Source organism: Seriola aureovittata, chromosome 1, assembly GCF_021018895.1.
Source record: "Seriola aureovittata isolate HTS-2021-v1 ecotype China chromosome 1, ASM2101889v1, whole genome shotgun sequence".
In the NCBI taxonomy this organism is placed as follows: domain Eukaryota; kingdom Metazoa; phylum Chordata; class Actinopteri; order Carangiformes; family Carangidae; genus Seriola; species Seriola aureovittata.
In genome coordinates this window covers 11,855,262-11,880,563 of record NC_079364.1, presented here as the reverse complement: position 1 = coordinate 11,880,563, position 25,302 = coordinate 11,855,262, and the positions used below count along the sequence as shown (strand labels likewise).

At 40.9% G+C, this 25,302-nt stretch overlaps 1 protein-coding gene across 2 annotated transcripts in view; it reads left to right on the top strand.

The window, feature by feature from the left end:
• Nucleotides 1-506: 506 nt before the first annotated feature.
• Nucleotides 507-25,302, top strand: part of rasa3 (RAS p21 protein activator 3) — a 37,875-nt gene continuing 13,079 nt past the window's right edge. Inside the window, exons 1-5 of one of the 2 annotated variants that reach the window (XM_056363182.1) lie at nt 507-795; nt 14,928-15,045; nt 16,854-16,957; nt 18,592-18,686; nt 21,102-21,178. In XM_056363182.1, the coding sequence (XP_056219157.1) occupies nt 741-795; nt 14,928-15,045; nt 16,854-16,957; nt 18,592-18,686; nt 21,102-21,178 (449 nt within the window). In that variant the 5' untranslated portion in view covers nt 507-740. The remainder of the gene's footprint in view (nt 796-14,927; nt 15,046-16,853; nt 16,958-18,591; nt 18,687-21,101; nt 21,179-25,302) is intronic. The other variant, XM_056363258.1, reaches the window with a different exon arrangement.

Below are 25,302 nucleotides of genomic sequence, written 5' to 3'. Positions count from 1 at the left end.
TACATTAGTTAATCAGAGCTATGAGAAAACTGAGTAGTTTGGGAAACATTTAGTATTTTTCATTTGCACAGCAGTAACCCAATGTGCAAAGATCTTGTTCACATTCTAGATAAGACAACATTATGTCCAGATAAGGCTTGTTTTTTTTCCCCAGTACTGTTATTGGTTGATTAAAACTGAAATGGGTAAAGGATGTTGATGTCTGTGTTTGATTGACAGCGGCTGACAAGCTGCTCAAGTGCAGGAGGATGCAGGACAAGAGATTTACAGTGCAGATATGTAAGAGCTATTTTAATTTTCATTGGTGATTTTTGTTTCATTTAATTTCAATTTTATTATTATTATTATTATTATTATACATCCAGATTCAGTCAGTTTCCGGTTTAGAGAGTGGGCGGAACTTTCGACTGTTCAGTTTCCTCAATGACACCACTGTCTTTCCTCCTTTGCTGCCAAGCACTGATCACCCTCCATACCCATGTGTGGGCGGTGTTGTGTGGAGCCACACCTCCGCTGGCGCTGCTGCTGCTGCTGCTGCTGCTGCGGGATTGAAGCCGAGGCTGCTTGCTTGTTCTCAACCAGTCAGCAGCGGCAGTGGTCGGGTCGGAGTATGATCGCTGTGCGAGGCGCATAGATGTGCAAAACCCCTGGAATATCCGTGCGCTGGAGAGGCCAGAACCGACCACCGTGGAGGACTGTCTTCATTTAGTCGTCAAAAGGGAAAGAGCCACGGTGAAAGCATGGCGGTAGAAGAGGAAGGTCTCCGGGTTTTCCAGAGCGTTAAAATAAAAATAGGTAAGAAGAAAAATCCCTACCCCCAGTCTGAGCGCTTCAATGGATGGCTCCATATTAACGGGCCAGGCAGGCAGGCAATGAGGGCTGTAGACTGGAGGGACCCCGATCTGTCTTGTTCTGCCTGTTATTGTAATTCAAATCACACACTTGCCTTCAGGGCACAGACTGTAAACTGCAAACTGTACAACTGAAAATGTAAAGGGGAGAAATTCAGAGGTTTTACAGGCTTGTGGGAAAATTGTGGGAATTTGGCAGCTGGCATTAGAATCCAAATCATGTGTCTCAGAGGTCTACATATGGAGACTTGAATCGATTAGAACACGCTGGGTGATATTTAGCAGACTATGCGACATAAAAGCTCCACAGCTGTAAATATCCAGATGCCTTTTTCTGTGCACTTGAGATCAAATAAACCTTTATTACACTTTAGCTGCAGCCACCCATTCATGTTATTGCACCCCCTTCTCTCTCGGTCCTCCTCCCCCTCCAAACAGCTTTATGCTTGACTGTCTCGCTATTGATTGTTAGCCTAGATTTCTATATTTAGATATCTTGCTGGTCTCCAGTGGGTACCCCTGGTTTGTAGGAGGCATGTGGTGCATGCATGTCTTGTAAATGTAACCATGAGGAAGTACATTTTGCAGTGTATGCTGTGGTGGGGAGTTTTTCAGTACAATTCGGACTACTACCGTTTACAAGAAAATCGTGCCCTGGTCGTAGCACTGTAGTAATTACACAATGGAAACTGTGCAGTACTTTATATACCCACATGTGTCTCAGAGGTTGCTAGTAATGATAGTAATGATAATATTAAATGATAATAGAACAATATGGTCACCATAAGCTTACTTTTATGTTACAGTTCGGGTGACAACAAGTGATTATTTTGATTATCGATTAATCTGAAGATTTTCCTGAATGATAGATTTTGTTAGGGGAAGTCTGAAATGCTGCTGTCTTACCTGTTTGACAACATGCACACATTTTTTACTTTTTTTATATCAAATCATTCAGAGCAAATCATTTCCTCAGTGAGCTCTAACTGTTATCGCGTGTCATTATGGGATGTTTGGGACTGTCTCCTTTCTTTTTCACTGACATCTGGCACCCATTTCATCCTGGCTGTGCTGTCTGGTTTGTTTTGACTCAAAACATGCGACAGAAGGGATGAGCTGAGGGAAAAAAATGACAACAAACACACATACAAGCTGTGTGGCAGTGTGGTGATGCCAGCCAGCATTAGAAAGAAACACTCTGGTAGACGCTTTTTTCGACTGAGCTGATATACAAAGTTAGACTGTATTTTTAAGCTCCTTACCTGCTGTTAAAATTGGCCGCAGAGTCCCTGGAAAACAGCTGGAGAGAGAACCACCCTGCGTTGAGTTAATTAAATAGTCCAGCCTCAGTGAGATAATATGCTCAGACCTGTAACTCCAGGGAGAGTTGTAATATTTAAATCACAATGGCCTCATTAGTTTGCTGCACTTTCTGAATGAATGTTCAGTCATCCAGCAGCATTGAGTTCCTGTGAATGAAAACTGAAAGACTGGTGGACCTCTGTGTGTCACAAACGTCTTTCCTATAAACTAACCTGCTTAAAATGAAGTGGTAGAGCAAGTAGTCAGATCCTATAAGTAAAAGTCCAATTACCTTATTGTACAGTAAAATACACTGTCCAGAAGTATGACCAAAATGTACTTGAAGTATCAATAGTAAAAACAGTCAATACAGAAAAAATGACACCTGTGAGATTTTATCGCTCGGCCCTGCTGTGAGTGTTATATATTATTACAGTATGCATTTCTGAAATAGTATATTTTAGTGTTGTAGTAGGTTGATTAGAGGATCGTCGATAATTGAATAACAAATAAGCTTTTTACAGCCTCTCAAATATGAAGGTTTTTAGCTTTCCTTTGTTTTCTATTAGTGTAATTGAATATCTATGGGTTTGTTTGGACAAAGGAGGACGCCTGAAGATGACCAGGAACTGGTATGGACATTTTTCACTACTGAAAGATGAATCGATTAATCAAGAAATTATTCAGCAGATTAATCAATAGAATAACTGTCATGCAGTCATCATAACTAGTTACTTGCAGCTGATGGATAAATAAATGTAGTGGAGTGAACCTCTGAAATGTGGTGGAGTAGAAGTACCAATCAGGTGGAAATACCCCAGTAAAGTACAAGTGGAGTCAGTCGACAGTTGAGTTTACACTGTGTAGTTACCTAGCAGCAGTCGTACTTGCTGTCAGTCTGATCCCCATGGCGCTATGCTCCCAGTAATGTAACCCTTGCGTCACATTGTTTTCATCAAAGTCTTGTCCTTTGGCATGAGGCTGCAGTTGGCTGATGACTCAGAGCTGAAAATCTGCCACATATTTGTAGCAGAGAAAGAGAGAGAGCGAAGTTATTACTGTTATGCTCCGCCAGATGATGACTCCTCTCAGTTTCCTGGAGGAACACATGAATTTCGGAAACCGAACGGGGCTACCAGGCCCAAGTCCGTACTGTCTGGGGAACACAGGAAACAGGAAACTACCCCCAATTCACTTCCTGATTGGCTGGAAGAGACTACAAAAGAATTGTGTTTTTTCCTGCATGGCAACAACCTAATACAAAGCAGATGTAGTGAGACACAGAGTGAGGGACAGAGGTGGCGTCTCACATACAGGAGCAGCCTGTGCGTCGTCTGTCAGTGCTCAGAGGGACGGGACTTCTCAGTGGCACAGCTGGAGTCGGGACTTTGCACTAATTAACAAGAACATATGTGTATTCGACTTCTCTGTCACCGCTAGAAACATAGTTTGATCTGGATAGATCAGGGTTCTGGTAAACACATCAGAACATTTACTGTACACTCCTTCGAAGTAATGCATAAAATGAATGAATGAACACCTTAAACCTCGTTGCCAGTGGATCAGTGATTACAAGCTCGTTCTGTGCAGCCAGGCTCAGCCCAAACGTAAAGCTTTTTGACCACCAGCAGCACTATGGAGTGATATTTTCATAAGTGGGCCCCTATTGATGACGCACACGCATACAAATATACACGCAGGCAGCGTATGCCACATTATTTTGCATTTCACACTGTTCTGTTGATGTAGTGTCCCGACAAACATAACAATGTGCCAACAAAGGTAGTGAAGAAGTAGATCAAACTATACCTCAAAGAGAGAGCATGGCTGTAAACCATACATGATTTAAAAAAAAAAGGAAAAAAGTCAGTTTTCCAAATGTTTAATGAAAAAAGAAAATGTATTCAAGATGTTTGTCACACCTCAAGGATACACATGACAATTGTTTGCCCCCTGATAAATTTAAGTCCAATATTTGATCTGTTTTCCCCTTTGTTTGGGGATCCACATCGGTTTCTTTAGCTGCTAATTGCACCACCATATATTCACTGGCCGGTGGCTACATTGTGTACAGTTATTGTTGTTATTCAAATTTTTCTTTCGCTGTGAACAGTTAATATGATGCGGATGAGAGCAGTGAGAATGACCCAAAACAGTGAGGATGTGGGATGTGAAATCAAAGCAATTTAGCTTAAAGCTGCTAGAAAAGTTCCATAGTACTGGGGGGGAACTGCAGAGCTGTTGAGCACTATGAGTGACTTACACATTTTGATCAGTAATGAATATAAAAATATTATGTAACAGCTAGCTATACAGACTTTTCTGTAGCAGTATTGTTTCCATATATTTACAATTTGCTGTTTAATCCCAAGTGAAAGGTTTAGATCCTTCCAGAGTTTGCTATGCACTAGGTGAAGTGGCCAAGGATAAATTATTGGATTGGCTTGAGAGCAGATCTCCACTAAACATGGCACCGTTTGGCATCAGTCCTCCTCATAAGCTACTCGATCTGCACTGCTGAGGCTTTATAGTGTTGGCTCAGCACCATGCTGTAACAATACAAGTGTAATTGTGGACATAGTAGAAATAGCGTTCAACACAGAGTGGACCACAGTAAAAGAAACACTAGATTACACATAGTGTAGAGGAGGTAAAGTGTTGGGGGTCCAGGAAACGTGAGTGGGCGGCTGAATTCAGGCAGCTCAGGCTGGATTACTGGGGGGGGGGGGGGGGGGGGGGTGAGCCTAGGAGGGAAAAGTTGGTTTGTAGTGACAGAGCCCCCCCCCCCCCCTTCCTTTGACAGCTGGCCAACAGAGGTTCCTAAACTTCCTACTGTCCAGACTGAATAGGAGACGTGGAGTAACGGGGAGAGGAATGTTTTAGAAACGCTTCATCGGACTCCCACTCTTATTTAGGGGAAGGGTTCAGGTTCCATTTTGTTTGTTAAGAAGAATAACAAGCTTCATATGAGGCTATGATTACATTAGTAATTTGTGTGTCATGGGGGAAGTAGTTTGCATACACCTCCAAATGTGTACATAGATACATGTGGTGTTGAACTCTCACTACGTTAGTGGTGAAACAAGTTAGGGCAAGCTGTATATTTTTTATGTCTATTTTATTGTCTTCCAACTGCGTGTGTCACATTAATATTTTGATCCAATCCATGATCAAGATGGATAATAACCCTGAGATTGCAAGTTGGACACAAGTCAAGTCAGTGGTTTGGGAAAAAAAAAAAAAAACGAGGTATGAACCGAACCGTGGATTTGAAGAGTCGTTACACCCCTAATATATACTGTATATATATATGCTAACTTCTCCATTTTGTCCTGGAAGGACAGCTCTCTGGGAAGTAGTTTGCTGTAAACATGTGTGTTGACTGTTTAGACGCACAGCGTGTTTCGGTCCACGCAGCTTTAGGCTGGTGGAATAATCCGGGTTGGGTACAGTAGCTCTTCCTGCACTCAGCGACATGCCCTCCATGAGAACACAATACTAGGAATAGTGGGGAAGTATTGCCGTAGGCCCAGCATGCAGGGTCAGCAGGGGTAAATAAAGGGCTGGAGAGCTCACCCAGAGTGCCACTCCTTCAGGACGTCCTTCAGATGCCCTGTGGGAAAAGTCGACTCGATCCCTCCCTGGGATGACCTCTACCTGCTGACAATGACATAAGCATGAAAACATGTCCCATGCTGTACAGTAGAGAGAGAAATTCAAGTGTCAGAAGCAGTTTAGATCATTTCTGTGTGTTGTGTGTTAAAAAGCGAATTGACCTCAACAGAAAGTTTGTTCAAAACTTCTGTAACAAATGGCTCCACGCATGCTGAGTAAATCAGGTTTTGCAACAGTGTTCCTCTCCTCTGGCAACACCAGCAATGTCAGCTTGCCACATTACAGGGACTTACACTCAACTTACTCTCCCTTTTCCTGTGCTTGCAAAAGATATCATATCTTCTCACCACCGTGCATGCCAAGCCTGTTTGTGAGTGCGTGTGTACGTCTGTGTGTAGCAGAGAAAAAATGGGGACACTTGACCTTATTTTTAAGGAGTAACAGAGTAATTTGATAATTATGTAAATTGATAAAAAGGCTGGAGGGAGAGTAGAGGTTAAACTGTGTCCTGACCGGGTCTTTCGAAAGCTGTGAAACCAGCTCTGTCGGTTCAGCCTCCTTCTTGCTCTTCTAACTACACTCCACCGTGATACCACTCTGGTTTGAAAGATTGCACTCACATCCTGAATGAACATACCAGGTTTTTGACCCTGATTACATGCGAGCAGCCTATAAAGTTGATTGTCCCCATACAGTTTTACTTCACTGCATATGCCTGCGTTTATGTTTGTGGTTGTGTATTTTAGTTTTACTCAAGTTTTCCACTGAGACTAACAAATCTGTGTGAACATTAGCTCCAGGCTGCACTAGACAGAGAGTGAGTTTGATCAGTAACTGAACACTGGTTTATCACAGAGACTGTGGCGTGCAGCACAGCCAGCCTTTAACTGTGAACTCCCCTTTTTTTTTTCCACACTGTTCCTCCTCATGTTGCCCCAGCAAATGTTGTGGTTGTGTGGAAACTTAATCAGCTCAGCTGGTTTCAGTGTGGGGTTATTATTCTTGGTGAACAATTTGGGACAAGCAGAACTGCATTTAAAAGTGTTAGGTTGGTACAGTGAGATGTGAATGCTGCTGCTGTGACCAGCTAATAAACCAAACCAGCTGTTAAGCCAGAGAAATCTGGTTTAACATCTGGTATTGACACTGACAGGAAATGTGTAGATTATTAATTTCCAACATGTTTTGCTTCATCTGGGAAGTATCACTTGGTTTGTGGTTGATATATTCGTCAGTGTTTTAAATAGTACTGAGAACATGATTATGAATGGCAGTCAAGAGCACAAAGTTTGTAAAGATACTAAATATGTCGGGCTTAATTCCAATGTTTCTAAAGATGTTTCTAAAAGATGCGCACAGTTTTATTGTTATGATGTAGCCATAGAAATATAGTGTCCTGGGCTTGTGGCTCAGTATCAGATGTAAATTCAGCTTCATTGAAGGACAAGTATATTCAGTGTTGTGTCATGTCAAACAGAATGAGGTCTTATTTATCTGACCTTTAAGCCACTTATAGTGATACTCCACCCAAACTCTGTATTTGTAATCAAGCATTCAGCCCATGAAAGGCAACAGTAAAAAGGTTTGTAGTTTTATCCTCTAACAGGTCATGCTGCTGCTCTGCCTGAATCTGTGTCTTTAGCTGTTTTTGGCAAAACTGTGATCGTTATAAACATAATAACCGGACAGTGGAGAAGTGGATTACGCTGCCGTAGTAATTTGCCGCAGTAATGAAGCTTTGTAACTGTCTGACTTCTCTGTTACTGACGTACAAGCTGACCACAGCCATAGCGGGTGAGGGTTTGATAGCTAAAAGATTCAGGTGGAGTGGAAATGAAATGGGGACACCAGGGTTGTAGACGTTTTCTGCCACAGTGGGTTTCAAGATTAGGTGTGGTAGCTTCAAAGCGGTGAATGCAGCTTTTGGTTATGAGTGTCGTGGTTTCATCTTCTGGTATCAAAACACAAGACTGTGGAGGTTTGTCGTTGTTTCTGTTTTGGTTTTGCCCTTAGTGGCAGCTATATTACCTTTTTGTCGATCACGCCACACAAAGTCATTTACCAGAGGTGTTCGCTTACATGGAATTGATTGGCAAAAGCAGCACCTTGAGAGGGCTGCCTCTCCCCCACAGGGCTACTGTCAGTCTGAATGTGGTCTTGTCTGGCTGAGCCAAGTTGCTTCCTGCTCATGAAAATAATTCACTGATTTGGCTTGTCCAGACTTTTACTTTGTAATTAGACCTAAGAGCTAGAACATAGAATCAAGCCATTTTATCTTTTTTTTTTTTGTATTTGTCCGTATGAACAGGTCTTGTTGGGCCCGCACAGCAAAATTGCCTCACAGAAGAGTGCTGATTTAGGTCTGGGTTTGAAAGACATGAGTGTTAATCAGGCAGGTTAGGTCTAATAAAAGACACTATCCAGCTGCATTGTGGGAAGTGTAGGGTCCAGGCCCATAGGGAGGGACTAAAAGTCAGGATATCACATTGTCTGCTTCACCAATTTTATTTTCATTCTTTTTATTCTATCTTTTTAGTCGGTCTCTCACAAGTGAAAGTGTGTTATTATGTCACAGGAAAAACCCTTTAAGACCTGATCTTAACTCTGTTAATAATCAGATAATAATAATTGTATGTTGCAGCCCCAGTTTCAATGATAAAGAAACATTTTACTGTGGGATCAAAGCCATCCACAGAGTAGGCCTGTGCCTGTGTCTGTGTGCTTGTGAGAGGATGTAATGTTTTTATATTTAGTCCTTTTCAGAAAAAAAGTAATGACTTACAGTTTTGTTTCAGGTCTTGATTTGACTGTCTACTTCAAAACATCAGAGATTGAGCATTAATACTGAGATAATATATTGTGCTTTACAAGTTTCACTCCTTCTTTCCTTTCTCACGGTGTCTCTCTCTGCCTCACACACACAAACACACACACACACACACACACACACACTCACACACACACTCTCAGGGGTAACTGGGTTGTTCGCTGCTTTTTAAACTACATCTTGGATCCAGTCAAAATTCCTTTCTCCTCATCTCATTTCCTGTTGTAGCTTTCTCCAAAGCTAACCGCTCTCCAGTTCTCTATCTGGCTGACGTCTCTCTCTCTCTCTCTCTCTCTCCCTCCCTCTCTCTCTCTCTCTCTGCAGTCTCCCTCCTCTCTCGCCCTTGATTGAGTACACTGCTTGTATTTCTTCACCTCCTTAATGCCTCTACTTCATTTAGGCCTGCAAGTCGAGCATATAGCCACTGAGAGCGTTCACGCCTGTGTATCCTCGAATGTGTTCACGTCAGGGAAGATTACGAGTGCGGCCGTCTGAGAGCAGTCAACGGAGGAGGAAGAGGAACAAAGCTACACGTTCACTGCGTTCATTACGTTGTTTGACTCACTTGTGCTTCCTCATTTCTGCTGTTCTCGCCTCCCTTTCTTCACTTTCCTTCCTTCACTTTGAGGTGGGGAGTCTAACCTTTTTTTGATGCGTCGATCTGCTCCTGTTCACTTTCGCCCTCTTTGGGGTGTTCTTGTCATCATTATTTCGCCGCAATTCTGCTCACCGCCCCCGTGTTTTTCTTTGCGTGCACGCCACACAGCGTTCACACACACGTGCCAAGAGTGTCTTTGCTCTGTGTTGTTTTGCTCGGATACTAGGGCAAGATATTCTCCAAGGGCAGCTGCAGTGATGCTTGATGAAAAGAGAAAGCTGCTGCTGCTGTTGTTGTTTTTTTATTTTCTGCTTGTTTTGAATCAGAGAGAAAACACACCCTTGAGAGAAAGTAAAAGAGGGAGAGATGAAAAAGGGGAAGCAACTAGCAATACAGGAAAGTGAAATCAGGTTAAAGCTAATTTTGAAAAAGAAAAAACGAAAACGACTATGCAGGACAAACTACGTAGATGAGAAGCAAAAAAACAGGGCTTCAGACAGAAAGGAAAGCAGAACACAGCAACTCATCAAGAGAGATTGATAAGCAGGCTGAGACAGGAGATTACACACTATGGTTTTACAATAAAGTCTTTAATCTAAAGTGTTGAATGGCAGGTTTACGGGAGAGGTATATCCTTTTGTAACAAACTCTCCATCAGACATAAACAGGCATGTATGCAAAACCAAAGCTTGTATACTCCACCCTTACTGTTGTTGTAAACTTCCCTTAAACTGACAAACTCTCTAGTGGCTGCTTCTTATCAGCTCATCCAGAAATATAAGACAACTGTGGAGCACTTCCCTCTCCCCTAAGCAGGAAGCAGGAAAGTGGGACCCCTGTTTCTATAACTGTGATAATGACTGGACTAATGCTGCTTGAGGGATCTTACTGGTGGGTTTACATCTTTCAGCCTAATAACTACAGATTGCATATTTTGCTATTACTGATGAGCTCACTTTGTTAATGTGCTGGGTAGTCCGACAGACTCAGTGTTCTCTGCTGCGTTAAAGTTGATTCATGAGTCAAGCAGACGGGATTATGGTTTTGAAGTCACACTGAAGTTTTTCTGTATTAAACCAGACCACAACCTTTCTCTAACCTTAACCAAAGTGCTTTTGTTGCCTGAACCTAACCACAGACAGGGCTCTGAATGTGAACCCCGGTCTCGTTGTGTGACAGTTGTGCGCTTTGTACTCCTGCCATCCACTCCAACCGCCTCCTGGCAACTCGACTGCCATTAATAAATGTAGCACTTCATTCATTTAAAAAATACGTTGCCTCTGCACACTGACGAATGACGGTAAAGTGATACCCAGTGTGTTAAAAAGGTGACGCGAAGGGGTCCTGACCAAGCGGGGTTCCTAACTGGCTTGCTAACATGAGCCACCAGTATGCGTACATTCAGGAGTCACCTGGTTTTGTTTACAGTTGGAGGGTTTGTGAATGGTCTTCTGGAGAGTTGTCTGCAGTCACCAAGGAAAAGCTACCTGCTGGATTCTCATTAAATCCCTCCAAACTGTACAGCTGCCTGCCTGTGAGCTGTAATGTCTTGTTTTCTGTTCCTACATGTCTTAAATGCAGAAGATGTGACTCTGGACAACTTTGACAGAGCTGTGCTGAGTAACAAAAAATGATGTAATTAGTAATGTAATGCATTAATTAATGTAATTAATGTAATGTAATTCATTTTTCAATAAGTCATTTAATTAATTAGTCAGTAATTAGTAACTGATGACAGTTTTTAAGTAACTTGCCCAGCACTACACATACATGGATTTTGCTTAAAGGTACTTTATGTACCAAAATACATTTTTCATGACACTGGTGGCCATTAAGTGAACTGCAGTTGATAGATGAATAAAGTAAAGTTACACTGTTATTATAGTTAAACTTTAAATTATATTTGAGACCATAGACTATTTTTGACTCTCCAGTGCTGGCACAGCGCTAAAAAAAAAAAAAAAAAAAAAAAAAAAAAGGAATACAGAGATTGGTGTGGTAATGCGACTATTGACTCAAACTCAGAAAACCTTTCACCTGCAGTACCACACATCAACTAAACAAAGAAAGGAGATTTAAGACAACTAGATGTTCTTTGTGATGGATTACCTAAAGTATCTCTGACAAATTTCAAGTCTCTGCAGGTCGATTTTCATGTCGTATTAGCATGAATTGAAACCCCTGGCTGCTGGAAAAATGCAGAAAATGCACTCATCCACCTAAGATGGGTTGGAGAGAAAAATACACTATATGGAGTAAAAGATGTTCTAACACATATTAGATTTTATATATATATATGCAGTCATGTCCTTTTTAGTAGATGTTTTCCATTCTCCAGTAGCTCTCATTTTGGCACAGAGATTTGTTTTTACGTTGCAAGATGAGTCATTAAACATACACACAGATACACACACACAGAGCTGAGAAAGCCATGGTAATCCCATGATGTTTTGGTTACTAGGATGACCTGGATGGTGCAATCCAATCAAGGGACCTCACAGGTCATGAATGAGAGCGAGAGGAAAACAAGAGATTGGAGGGGATTCAGGAGTGCAGGGTGAATGAGGAGGATTTACAGGAGGGAGATAAAATAAATGTTGGCGAATAAGTGCGAGAGAAGCAGAGACAAGAGGGAGATCTAATAACAGTGGGAGGTAAAGGGATAAGGACAGAGATAAGAGAGATGTGCGTCATCACTCTGCTCTCTGTAAAATCTAATTGAAGCAGTAGCGTGTGCAACATGTTTTACAGCTCAGGTGTAGTTTTGATTTGTGAGTGAGTGTTGGTATTGTGACTTGTTGTGTAGTGATGCACGTAGTGTATGAATCAACCTCCGGAGAAGCGGTCATAACACTGTGTTGTATTACAAACCCCACAGCGGGCACTTGATCGCCTCTGTCTCAGCATGATTTTATATTTGTCCTCTGTGAAGCATTGTGGACTACAGCTAGAGATACCAGGGAGCTCCTCTTCAGTAACTGGCCATTTGTCACTGCAGCTTGAAATAATGTATTTTGCAAAGACTTCTTCAGTAGGAAGAGCACGTTGTGTAGAAGGGCAGAGCAGGAATAAAGGAGGAGTCTGGCATTTTTTAGGTTCCTTATTGTCAACAAGTGCTATTAAAAGCAAACCAAAACGGAAAACATGTTTTAAGCTGCCAGTATGCTTTATCAGAAGTGCTTTTTGGATGGTCGAATAGCTTTGGAAACCCCCTCCCCACATAGCTTTCAGATTTCTGTTGAGAACAGCCTCATTTGAGTGTGGCTCATCAGATCAACTATTAACACTTTCAATTTCCGATTACACTAGACAGCAAACAAGTTCTGCTCAAGCACAACCGACCTGTATACTTTCTGACTTCCCCTATCCAAGCCCATTGGCTGCGACCGAAAAAAATTGTGCATTTTCTAAAACAGCTGCGAACTGTAGTTTTAGCAAATATGACTCAAGCAGTAGTAAATAGTGCATTTGTCAGGGACTGTTTTCAGCTGCGGATTAATACAAATTTAGGGCACCAGTGAGTATTTATGGCAGGAGGTTTTACTCAAAATAAACTACAACACCCATGTTCATTGCAATGAAGGAACATGTTGCAGGGTGATTTTTCTCTACAGTACATTGGAGCTCTATGGCACAGAGAAATAAGCTGTACCGGGTTAGGGCTACAAAGAAAACAACTGGCAGCAACATTTTGCTAGTTTTGGTCTTTTCATGGTATTTGTTGTCAAAAAGAAAACATCCTTTAGATGGTGACATATCAGTAGAGGATTTTGCTCCACTGTTTGGTCTCATGGCTGCAAAAAAAGCCTACGTGTGTAAATAAATCACAGGTTTTATCTTATGCTTCATGACTAATGTGATTACTAACCTCCTCTGAGTGACGGCACATGATACGTTTTCACCGTTGCAACACCAACTCTTCCTCCTGAAGCATTAAACTGGCACAGTGCTATACTGTTGTTCTTGGGAAACCCTAGACAAAACCTGTCAGAACTGGATGGAAGTGTTGTAGCGTTTCCCATTCATAGAATTTATTTGATTGGCAGAATTCATGTGCAGATATATTGATTGGAAAAATGACTTCCTTAATCTGTTTTTGCTGTTTTACAGGCGGTTATCCAGTGTCAAATGTCAACGCTCTCCCCTTCCCCCCTTCAGGGTCGGCTGCAGGGCGTAAAACACTGCAGTGTGTATAACAGCAATATGTTGTGGCATAAAGCAGCTTAAGATTTCTACTGCTATGTATAGTTGAACCGTCTCTGAGTGCAGCAGCAGAAACGAGTTCCTTGTTTTGAAAGTTTATTTTACAGTCCTAACTAAGCAGCTACAAATAGGCGACACCAGTAGTAGAATTTTACATTATTTCTTCTGGAGAAGTGGTTCCCAAAGTGGAGATGTGTTCCATGATAAATACAAAGGGTTACAAAATGATTACACGGAGGAGAAACAAAAAAAAATTGTTTCTCATCATGTCTCATAATGTTTTTTTTCTGACTTTTCTCAGATATTTGCTCTTTTTCTTGTGAAACACTGTACACCTCTCCTCTTGAGGCCTCTAGAAATCCTTAAAAAGAAAGAATTTAAGAAGGAATAGTCAAAAGTAGATTAACAATTTCTATTTTATGGGGTTAAAACCTAAAATGTGGGGAACCACTGTTGTAGAGAATCGGGTTTTTAGGAGAAAGTGTCAGTTTGCAAACAGCAGCACCCACCCACTGACTCATGCTTTCACCAGAGGAAGCCACTCATTTAAAGTCAGAAATAACAGTGTAAGATTTGCCATAGCTCAGCTTGTCGGCTGAATGGCAGCATCAGATTCCCGTGCAGATAATGGAGCGTTATTGGAGCAAACAATGACAATGTTGGGTTAACACATGTGTAACTATAGACTACAGAGTTCTGTGGGTCCCTGGGGCAAAGAGACACAGAATAATGAACAGAGTCCCGACAAACATGAGCTAATATGGATCCATGGCTTCATAAAGGAGGATATATTGCTCCTCGGGGACTGGAGCACCACCTTTGTGGTTTTGTGTGTGTGTGTGTGTGTGTGTGTGTGCGTGTGTGTGTGCGTGTGTGTGTGTGTGTGTGTGTGTGTGTGTGTGTGTGTGTGTGTGTATATGTCTGTCTCAGTGGATGGTTGGACCACATTCTTGTGAAAGGGAGTGCTATCTGTCACACATGTTTGATGAACAGATTGAGCTTCAGCAGGATTCAGGAAATATCCCACGCAGATTCTTCCATTCACAGACAAGACACACACACACACACACACATATACAAACAAACACACACACACACACATATACACGCACAAAAACAGTCGTCACATGTGATTTTGAATGATAAATTGTTACTTTTGTGATTGTTACTTGATATTTGTGTCCGGTGCGAAAGTACTCGTCCTGGCAGAGTTAAGCTCATTATACCTGCTGTCGGATTAGGTGATGTAATGACAATGAACGTGTGTTAAAGAGTTATACAGTTATACAGCCTGCCAGCTCAGCCAAGACCCCCCCCAGCCCCCACCCCCATACATTCAAAGCTAAAACAGGTGTGAACTTACATAATGCTTTTTAAAAAAAGCCTTAGCCTGCTTTCAGTGTTCATAAATAAGTAATAGCAGCAGCAGTGTGCCTGAATAAACACATTGTTATTGCTTACAACAGCGTTCCTAAATAATAACTGCTCATTCTCTCCTTCCTGCTCTTTCTCCTCCTTCTTCTTTCTGCAGGAGAAGCAAAAAACATCCCTCCATACCCGGGGCCAAACAGGATGAGGGACTGTTACTGCACTGTCAACCTGGACCAAGAGGAGGTCTTCAGGACCAAGATCGTCGAGAAGTCACTTTGGTATGCCGAGGGCCCTTTCACCCTTTTTCTACATCTAGCTCTTTTTGTTTCTCATTTTTTCAGTGTGCATACACAGAAATGTGAAATCATGAAAGTCAAATCAAAACTCAGGGATGATAATGTCATTTTTTGTGTAACTCGCTGCCTCCCCAGCTGATTGGCCCGGAGCATCAGGCCACTGTTAAAAATGCCAAATGAAATAAATCTGAATAAATCAGATATCAGAATAGAAAAGAATACGGAGCAGCCACATTCATTCAGTCTGGAGTGCACGTTGTCGAGCGGTGTGGAGTGAGAATGGACAGTGCAGGAGGAAGAGAAAAGGTGGAGCTGGGAAGGGAGCACATTCAAAAGAGAAAATCCTGGAAGACAGTTCAGAAAAATTACAGATATGTTCATGAGTAAGGGACACGGTTAGTGTGTTTGCTTTAAAGATTTTTTTTGGCATATTTCACCGTTATTGGACAGATGATAGTGAAGAAGCAGACAGGAAACAAGGGGAACGAGAGGGAATCAAACTGTGGATTTTGTGGTTGTCTGGCATGCACTGTAACCATTCAGCTACCAGGACACTCTGACATGGCAAGAGTCTCTCAGCACCTCACAATATCACAACAGTGTCACGATTTTATTCACGATTTATCTATTCTATATCTATTTATCACGATTTTAAAAGCAGGGGATGCGTATGCATGGAAATAATATAGTCAACAGAGACCTGTATACTCTCTGCTGTCAGTCAGAAGTACCTCCAGTTACTCAAAACTACAGGAGATTCATGATGATCAACACAAGTCCAATCAGAGTTCTGAGTAAATGCCAGGTGCAAAACAAACACTCCATTAATGCAGAGAAATTATACATATGAATATTTATTCATGTAGCCTTAATTATGGAAGTGCAAATGATGAAATCTTGATGTTTTTTTTGTAGCAGTTTTTGTTTGTACTAATAAATTTCTTACTGGCATAAATGCTAAATATAAAAAATATTTTTTAAAAGATTACTGTACATATACATGGTGTGTTGGGTGTGAGGACATTCTTATCATTCCACTCCGGCAGTGGTTTTAAGTATGGTATACAGTTTAAAGTATTTTGTTGTCTAAAGTTATCTTATTGAACTTTAATAGTATTTAAAGTATGCTTAAGATTTAGCATACCGTGAACGACACACTGAAGATGTGACGCAAATTTAAGATTTGACCAAAACCTAAAAAGTCACTCCAGTTCTCAGCAGATCCTGTATGTTTTATCACAGCATTGCATTACTTAAAGATTATGGATGGCTGAATAGACCTTTTTTTTTTGTTTGGCCAGATTGATGAAGAGCTCATTCCTGCATAAAGTTGAACTACATGCTTTTAATGATCCTGTATTCATGGGATGGTTTGTAAATGCAGCCGTGCCTCTGTCTGTCTTTATGTCTACTGAGTAACAGAAGACGTCAGTCATTGTTGGCAGCAGCCCTGGAGGCTCAGCTCACGAGATTCTCATTGCCGTGATTTCTATGGTCATTGTTTAGGTAAGGCAGAGTGTGGCGGTTGATGGACCTTCCAGCCACTGGTCACAAACAGGCCTACTGTTCGACATGGCAACATGTAGATACATGTGGTCTTGATTTTATGTCTGCCGATTGATTAATCGACAAACATATACATACAAATAAAATTAGCCCGACATTTCAGATCTACACTCTGCTGAAACTAAATGTCTCAAACTGCATTTGTGTTTGTGGTAAAAAACACGCTCTGTCAGACAAGAGGAGCATCTAATCACAGTTTGTGTTGTGTCTCCCATCACCTCCAGTCCGTTCTACGGGGAGGACTTCTACTGTGAGATCCCACGAAGCTTCAGACACCTCTCCTTCTACATCTTCGACAGGGACGTGTTCAGGAGGGACTCCAGCATCGGTGAGTAAACAGCTGCTCCGTCTGTTGTAAACTCATGTTTTCACACCCAACTGTAACCCAGCTTGGAAGATGAATCGAGACTCTCTTGATTCATGGTGAGTGTTTGGAAGGAGATATAAGCCACAGCAGGCTTCACTGAGATTTTACAGCAACTAAAGCATGTCAGGTGGCTTTTTACTTTTATGAAACAGCACTAGTACTGCTGTGGTGTTATAAAGCATAACTCACAAACATTGAATGTGTTTAGCTTTTGGACTCTTGTCACTTTGAGCTTTGGAAAATATCATATTCTTGTTTAACTAATCCCAGACATTTTAACGACGAAGCGATTAACCTATTATACGAAAAATCAACAGATAAATTGATATTGAAAATAATTGTTGTTTCAACTCTAAAATTATTTTATCAAAGCAGTTTAGTCATTTCCATAGCAACTAAACAGTGTGTGTGCTAATGACACAGTTATGTCTATTTTCTATTTTACACTTACATTTAAAGTGGCTGTAATGGATATTTTATGTGTCTGATATGTATCAGATGTGAAAGGGAATTACCATTACTTGGCTTTATAGCGAGTTTCAGCTCATTGCAGAGCAAGTGGCCAGAAACATGACTCCAAATGGATGATAACAAGCTAGAAGTGTAAATGAGCTTTGCTAACAAGTTCAACATACCAAGTTAAAAGCCGATGATATGTCAGTGTTGCTGCTTGGCCAAAAAAAAAAAAAAATTATTAATTAATAAAGGTTTAATTTATGTCCATATAACATGGAGATTAAACATTGTAATTTAACATTTAGATCTGTAACAGTATAAATATTTTATATCTTAAAATATTAAAATGAGCCGTGGTCACAGGTGTGAATGAGTCAAATATGATTATATCACACTCAAGCAATCAGGTGTGAGGATATGAATGAATACTGACAAAATTACACACACTCACAGTAGGCGAGCTGTTTCCCCTTGTTTCAAGTCTTTATACCAAGCTAGGCGGGAGCTTGCTGAAGCTTCATATTAAACAGACAGATGTGAGCGTGGTATTGATCTTCTCATCAAACTTTCAACAAAAAAGCAAAATAAGTGTTTTTCACAAAATGTCAAATTATTTTTTTAGTGGCATTTAATGACCTTAGTTTCACTTTCAGTACAAAGTTTGTTTGTGTGTGGACAGATGTTTTGAGCGCTGTTAATAGGTGTGTCAGTTGAATATTCATGGGTGTATGTGTGTATGAGAGACCACAGACCACAAACTGAAAATCTCTCTCTGGGTGTGATTGCATCTTCAACACCATCACGGCTACTGTTCTTGTGTTTGTTTTTGTGTGTGTGTGTGTGTGTGCGTGCGTGCGTGTGTGCGTGCGTGTGGGTGTAACTTGTTAGTTTCAATGTAGACATGACAGGATCATTTCCAGGGCATTGACATTGCACTTTGTTAGCATTTTTGCACCAGGTGCCTACGGGCATTAAAAAGAAACTGGTGTGTGGATTTATAGTACGTGAGCGGGCATGTGAGTGTGTGTGGGTGTTTTTCAAGCGTTTGTTGTAGCTGGCATCTGAAAACTTAGTCAAGCACTTAGTCAAGTTATGTTTTCATCTCATTTTGTCGGTGTTGTGTGTTTATGTGTGCGTAGGCAAGGTTGCAGTGAAGAAAGAGGACCTGCAGAAATATCTCGGCAAAGACACCTGGTTCCAGATACAACCTGTCAGTGCTGACTCAGAGGTTCAGGTCAGTACAGAGAGAAAACACACACACACACACACACACACGCACACACACACGCACACACACACACACACACACACACACACAAAAAAACCACAAAGGAAATATGAGAAAAAATATGTTCATGGTGGTAAACTCAGACCGAGGCAAATCATTCACATTGTTTTTGGGAATATTAGGAGGCAGTCCTGATTGAAATGTTCACTTTTAATTTCAAATGTTGATTGTTCAGTCTGAGTGTTTGCACAGACCTGAGGTCAGAGCTGCACACCTTCTCACAATGATGATGTAAGTGAATTAAGATGCCTCTATAGATGCAGATTACAGTAGCTTTGTTAACACTGATGTCTCAAATGCTGGAAAATTAATTTCCTTCCCTTCTACTCTGCAAAATGGACAAGTTTTCAGTCTTCTGCTGTGTGTGACAGTGCAACAAGTAGAGGACAATGTGCACAGTTCATGGATGCATTTACAAATGAATTTTTTTCTTTTTCTGATTGTCAGCTGTTTTATCTGCCATGCATGTAGCACCTTCCAATGACTATTTGACCCAAGTTATGGAAGAAGTATATTCTTAGCTACAGAGAAAACTGTATTGATTTTTGTTACAATATTGATTTAAGTGATTAATTTATAATTTCAGAAATATTCCAGTAATCAGCTATGGAAGTGCATTTTTTGCACTTGTCCTACATGCTTATTTAATACATGTGCAATATTTTCTTCTATTCACTATTCAGTTTCACTCACCCACATGCATGCACAGATAGGAACGCACACACCCAGCACATAGTACCACACACACACACACACACACACACACACACACACACACACACACACACACACACACACACACACACACACAGAGTGAGAGACACAGTGAACAGTGAACAGTAACATCTGCAGACAGATGGGTGTGTGTAGCCCTGGAGCAGGGATCTGAAACAGAGACACATTCATCCGAGGAGCCGGGGAGAGGAAGGATGTGTGAGAGAATGACAGAAAAGAGAGAAAAGCGAGGGAGAAGGATCAAATGAAGTAGGAAGATAGAGTGTCTCTCTTCTCTTTTCAATAGAGGACGCATTGTTTGACCTGTGCGCACATGTGTAAGTGCGTGTGTTTGTTCCCTCTGCTTGAATCGGACAGAAAGAGCAACGCCTGTGAGTTTGCATACTGATGCTGTTAATTAATGGAGCTTTTCTAGACAGCTGCACCACTACACTGTCATTATGTCATTAATCCAATCACTTCAGAGGAAATATAACGTCGGCATGATGTTCAGTTGGCGGAGAGATGCCACTTTTTCATGTTTGTGCATTTTTGTCTTGTACAGAAATTTATCAGTGAAGAATGATTGTTCATCTGTGTGTTTTTGGCTTATACATATGAACCATGGATTAGCAGTGAAAAACACTATTTCCTACATTATACAGTATATGCAGCACATAAGATATATGATATTACTATATATTTGTGGTTTTGATTTTTGGTACAGTGTTTGGTGCAGTTTGCCACAGAATTAGATTCTATTTGTGTCAGCAGTTGACATTGTGATTGGCTAGTGAGCCCAGTTTACACACATGCACACTGCACTCATGTGCACCCCAAATGACTGGCTCGCAGAGTGGGCCAGGAGAGAGACAGATAGGGCCGGTAACTTAATGGATTTTTTGGCGGTCCACCGTTGCGAATGGATTTCTCCATGTGTTCCCAATGGCTGGTCAGACAGATGACCAACAGGTTCGTTGTTAATTTGTTTCTGAGAGAGAGAGAGAGAGAGAGAGATTTTGGGTCAAGGAGGGGCTGAGTGAATCAATGTGCGGGGGCTGCGCACAGCTCAACAATGAAATAAGATTTAACCCATTTGAAATCGTGAAAAAATAGAAAATCAATATGTGGTGATGAATGTTGATATCGTGGCGGGTCACCACTAATAAATCTATGTATAGGAAACACTGCGGTAGTACAGGGAAGTTATTAGCTGACTTTTAAATCTAAGAACAAAGCAGCTGGATTCTTCACTGTCCAATGAAAACCACATGTTGAGAGTTGAGTTGAGGCCTGTGTGATTATTCGTGGTGAGAGATAGATTGTCACCAGGCCTAAAGCAAGTTTGAAGAGCTGACATTTTAGATTGGATTAGGTTGCACATTGTTCAAATTCACATACACACTGAATAAATTGGAAATACAATGTTTTTCACTGGATAGCGACCACTCTGCCTGTCACTGGGTACCCGGCTGTGTGACGACACTGGTGCTGAAATGTTCATAGGTATTCTACTGGTTAGCACCCAGAACTTTCTGTATTCCCATTGGAAAAATGTGTGATTCACAAATAGTGTCTATTTGTGTGTGTGTGTGTGTGTGTGTGTGTGTGTGTGTGTGTGTGTGTGTGTGTGTGTGTGTTATACAGGGGAAAGTGCACCTGGAGCTGCGTCTGAGTGAAGTCATCACAGACAGCGGAGTCATCATCCATAAACTAGCCACACGGTGAGGCTACAAGCACACACACACACACACACACACACACACACACACACACACACACAACACACACACACACAGAGTACTACATTTCACATGCATTATGTTATTTATACATAACAATGCCATGTGTTGTTTTTTATTTGATGTGTCTGACTTACATGTTTAGAAAGCAGAGGTTATGTAAAGAGAAAAAAATAGAAGAGGAATTTCTTTACCACATTCTGTAGTTGCAGAAAGTAATTCTCATGGTATTTACAAAAAATACACATTTGAACTAAAAATTCACTGCTTTATAATGATATAACTAATACAATTGATGAAAACTACAATTAATAAAGACATACTGTAACTTCTTGTCAGCTGCTCCACCCCGTGTTGAAGGCTGTGAGATGATGTTAAGTGATGTTAAGAAGCGGCCTTAAAGGTCCTTAAAGGTGTAACAGTATGTTTGTAAACAAACAAAGTCTGTTTACAAACACTTTGTTTACATTCATTGTTTCTTACCAAAAGACATTGTATGTATCCTTGAGGTCTAACAAAAGTGTTGACTTCATTCCTCCCTCATCAAACATTTGCAAAGGAATTTATTTGGAACTGGTTTACATCCATGTTTTCTTGCTAGCAGTCGTCTTCTTCTTCTTCTTACCATTGTTGGCATGTTACTGCTGCCTAACTGTATATCAGTTTGTGAATCCATTGTGGGTGTGGAAGTCATGAACTCATAAAACTGCTCTTACAACATTGTTTCTCTAAGTGTGTGTGTGTTGTTGTGTGTGTAAAATGTGATTGTACACACATGTGATGTGTTTGTATTTGCAGGCGATCAATGATATGCTTGTGGATGGATTGGATTGGATGTATATGTGTGTGTGCTTGTGTGTGCTCTTCCTCTGTAACATGCAGCAGTGAAGTCTGATGATGAGCCAGCATGGCTCCGTTCCCAGAGCACATTGTGGGTAAGGAGCTTAGAGCGCAGAGCAGGAGGTCATCTAGTCAGATTTCTCTAGAAAGACACGTGTATGAGAGAGACCAACTGTGTCCATTCAGCTCTACGGATCAAACTAACCGTCTGAAAGAAACTACACACCACGGCACACTTATCTTTATTTACAGCTTTGTACAAGTCTTGAATGAAAACATGTTTCGTGTCAGTCAAAGAGCTGCAGCATCTCGCACATCTCACACTACCTCCTGCTCGAACACGTCTGTGCAGTGTGGGAAATTGTTTTCTTCTCATGGCAGTTTGACAGCATTGACATGAATTATTCAGAAATAACAAAGAGGAAAATGTAATTTCTTAAGTATTGTACTTATACTATATTATATTTCCATTTCATTCTACTTTTTACTTCTGCTCTCCACTACATTTTATAAGAAAATATTGTAACTTTACTCTTCTACTTTGATCTCACAATAAATGTTATTAGTTAATATTAAAACATACAAAACATATGATGAACTAATAAACATGATTCTTCATTTTAGATTTAACTACACCCAGGTTGTCATTTCAAAAAAGTTTTGTACACCATAAAGTCTTAGTGACAGTTTCATAGGATCAAACACTCTTGCCTTGCAAAGAAAACCAAAGAATCTCACACACTGTCCATCACTTGAACTCATTTTATTGAGGCGACTTTGGTCCTCAGGCCCTGAGGCAAAATACATACAGACAAAAAAACAAAATGTCTTCTTAATAAAGTGAGTGCAAATGATGAACAGTGTCTGAGATTCTTTGGTTTTCATTGCAAAGCAAAATTTGACTACTGCAATGGTAACATACAAATTACACAAACTTTAGTAATAGAGAGCCCTGCTCTGATCATATAGGATGGTGCTCCTATAACACTATTGGACTCATGATGGACAGCCACAAAAGCCTTTATACAACTCCTTCACATATGAATGAAGTACGCCCCAAGACCTGTAAATAGACTTTGATGTGTAAAAAATTATAACATTTCGGATATAATGGAGTGTCTTTAACTTGTAATAGAGTATTTCCAAAGTCTGGTATTAAGTTAAAAAATCCAAATACCTCTTTTACCACTGGAAAATACCGACAGGCTTACACGTAGATGATTGTGCAATATCACGAATGTCAACGGGAACAGGAAGCATCTTATTACCAAAACTGTTCTCATTTATTTCATTTCACTTACATGGAATACGTCACCTGTCAGGGATGCTGACTCATAATCACATCCGCTTTTTGTGTGTTTTGTGTGTTTGTTTGTTTTTTGGACTATGGTGGACCATGATACAATTCATTTCCCTCTTATGTGAGTGAAATTGTTTTTGACAGGATACGTGGGCGCAGAACAGAAGCGCATTAACCCGATATGAGTAATGTCGACTAAAACAAATAAGTCTGCTTCTCACTACCACTGTCTGGCATGTCAGAGCTCACAGCAGCGACGGGGGACAGGGACAGGGAGAGGGCTGGATAGTAGGCCAAGCAGGGGTTATATAAACAAGCTTATTGGACAGGAAGCGCTGTGGTATTAGTGATGCTTAACCCAGCCCACTCCTTATTCCTTATTAGGAACCTGTGTGTGTGTGTGTGTTTGTGCGTGTGTGTGCGTGTGTGTGTGTGTGTGTGTGTGTGTGCGCGTGTGTGTGTGTGTGTGTGTGTGTCAGCGGGCAAGCTGTTGCATGTGTGTCAGTTCAGTTGTGGGACGCGCTACGATTTGCTGTGTAATTCATCATACGGTGTGACTAGCGGTGCATCACCATGACACACAGGAAGTGATTCGTCCTGCTGGGTGTCCTGTCCTCTTTGGGTGCTAATCCCCTTAGAGCATGATGTCATTGGGCAGCTGGGTTATAGATAGATAGATAGATAGATAGATAGATAGATAGATAGATAGATAGATAGATAGATAGATAGATAGATAGATAGATAGTAAAAAGGAATTTCTGTAGAACTAGAAGAGAAAGGTCAACAAACTTTTTTTTTTCCATTCTGCTCTTTTCTTCCTCTGGTGCTCAGAGATCCTTGAGTCCTACACTTCAGGATCAAATCCTCGACCATAGAGTCAGGAGTCTGTCCATTTTCCTCAAGATGTGGTCTCTTCTGGTTTTTATTTTGTTTTTCTCTGGCCTCTCTCAAGTGGTCTGTAGTTGCTTGATCATGCAGGGTTTTAAAACTGACACAAGTCTTTGCCAACAGCTCAAACGAAATGACTTTCCTCCATTTCTTTTCATCTGCCCCTCTTGGTGTGTCCTTCTTACATACATATACATCTAACATTGACTCAAGAGGCCATTTTCACATGTTGAGAAAACTCTCAGAGAGCTCTCATCTTACTAGCAGGGACCCTCCAGCGTAGGAGTGAAGTAGAATATGAATGGACCAGATGTTTTATGTCCGTGAAAAGGGGGCGGCAAGACTGAATTACTTGATATGATGTGGTCTTTAAAAATCAACATGCCTCTTTCAGCCACTTAAACACTCGATTACTTGTGTTAAAAAGTAAAGGTTAATAAAATATTATATGAAATGTTATTAAAAAAAATCTATTGGATAGCAGCATTTGCAAAAAAATGTTATCTTCCCTGATAAAAACTCGATGGTACAAGACGTTAACTACGATTCTCAAAACATCCAATCACCAAGCTGGAAATTATGTCGTGAGCTGCCAACAGAAGCTAAAGATGACAGTGCTGAGAAAACGTAAAAGACACTATACAGCGTAAATAAATTCACTTTTAAATTAAGGGTCAGCAACTACGAATGCTCATGGGTATTGTAGTATTGTTTCTTTAGAGGCTTGTATACTAGAAATAGCTTCCTGTTTTGTTGTACTGTATTGGGCTGTTGCTGAGACTAGTGAGACTCTCGCTGTCTGTGTGGGACGATGAGCCTAAAAGCTTTGCAGAGGTGTAGGATTGGGTGTCAGTTCTCAGTGGTCTTGACAGCACTGGTGACCCTTTCACATCAGTCATTTGATTAAGCGATAATATAGAGCTTAACAGAGCTTAAAGAGTCCTCTGGGAGGATATTCAGATTGTTCTGTGCAGCCTGTGGCATTTGGCATTTGAAGATCTTTTTATCCTGTTCTCATTTAATGTGCTGCCATTTTTTCCCTTTGTTTAAAAAGAGCTAAGTTAGCTCCTCCTAACAT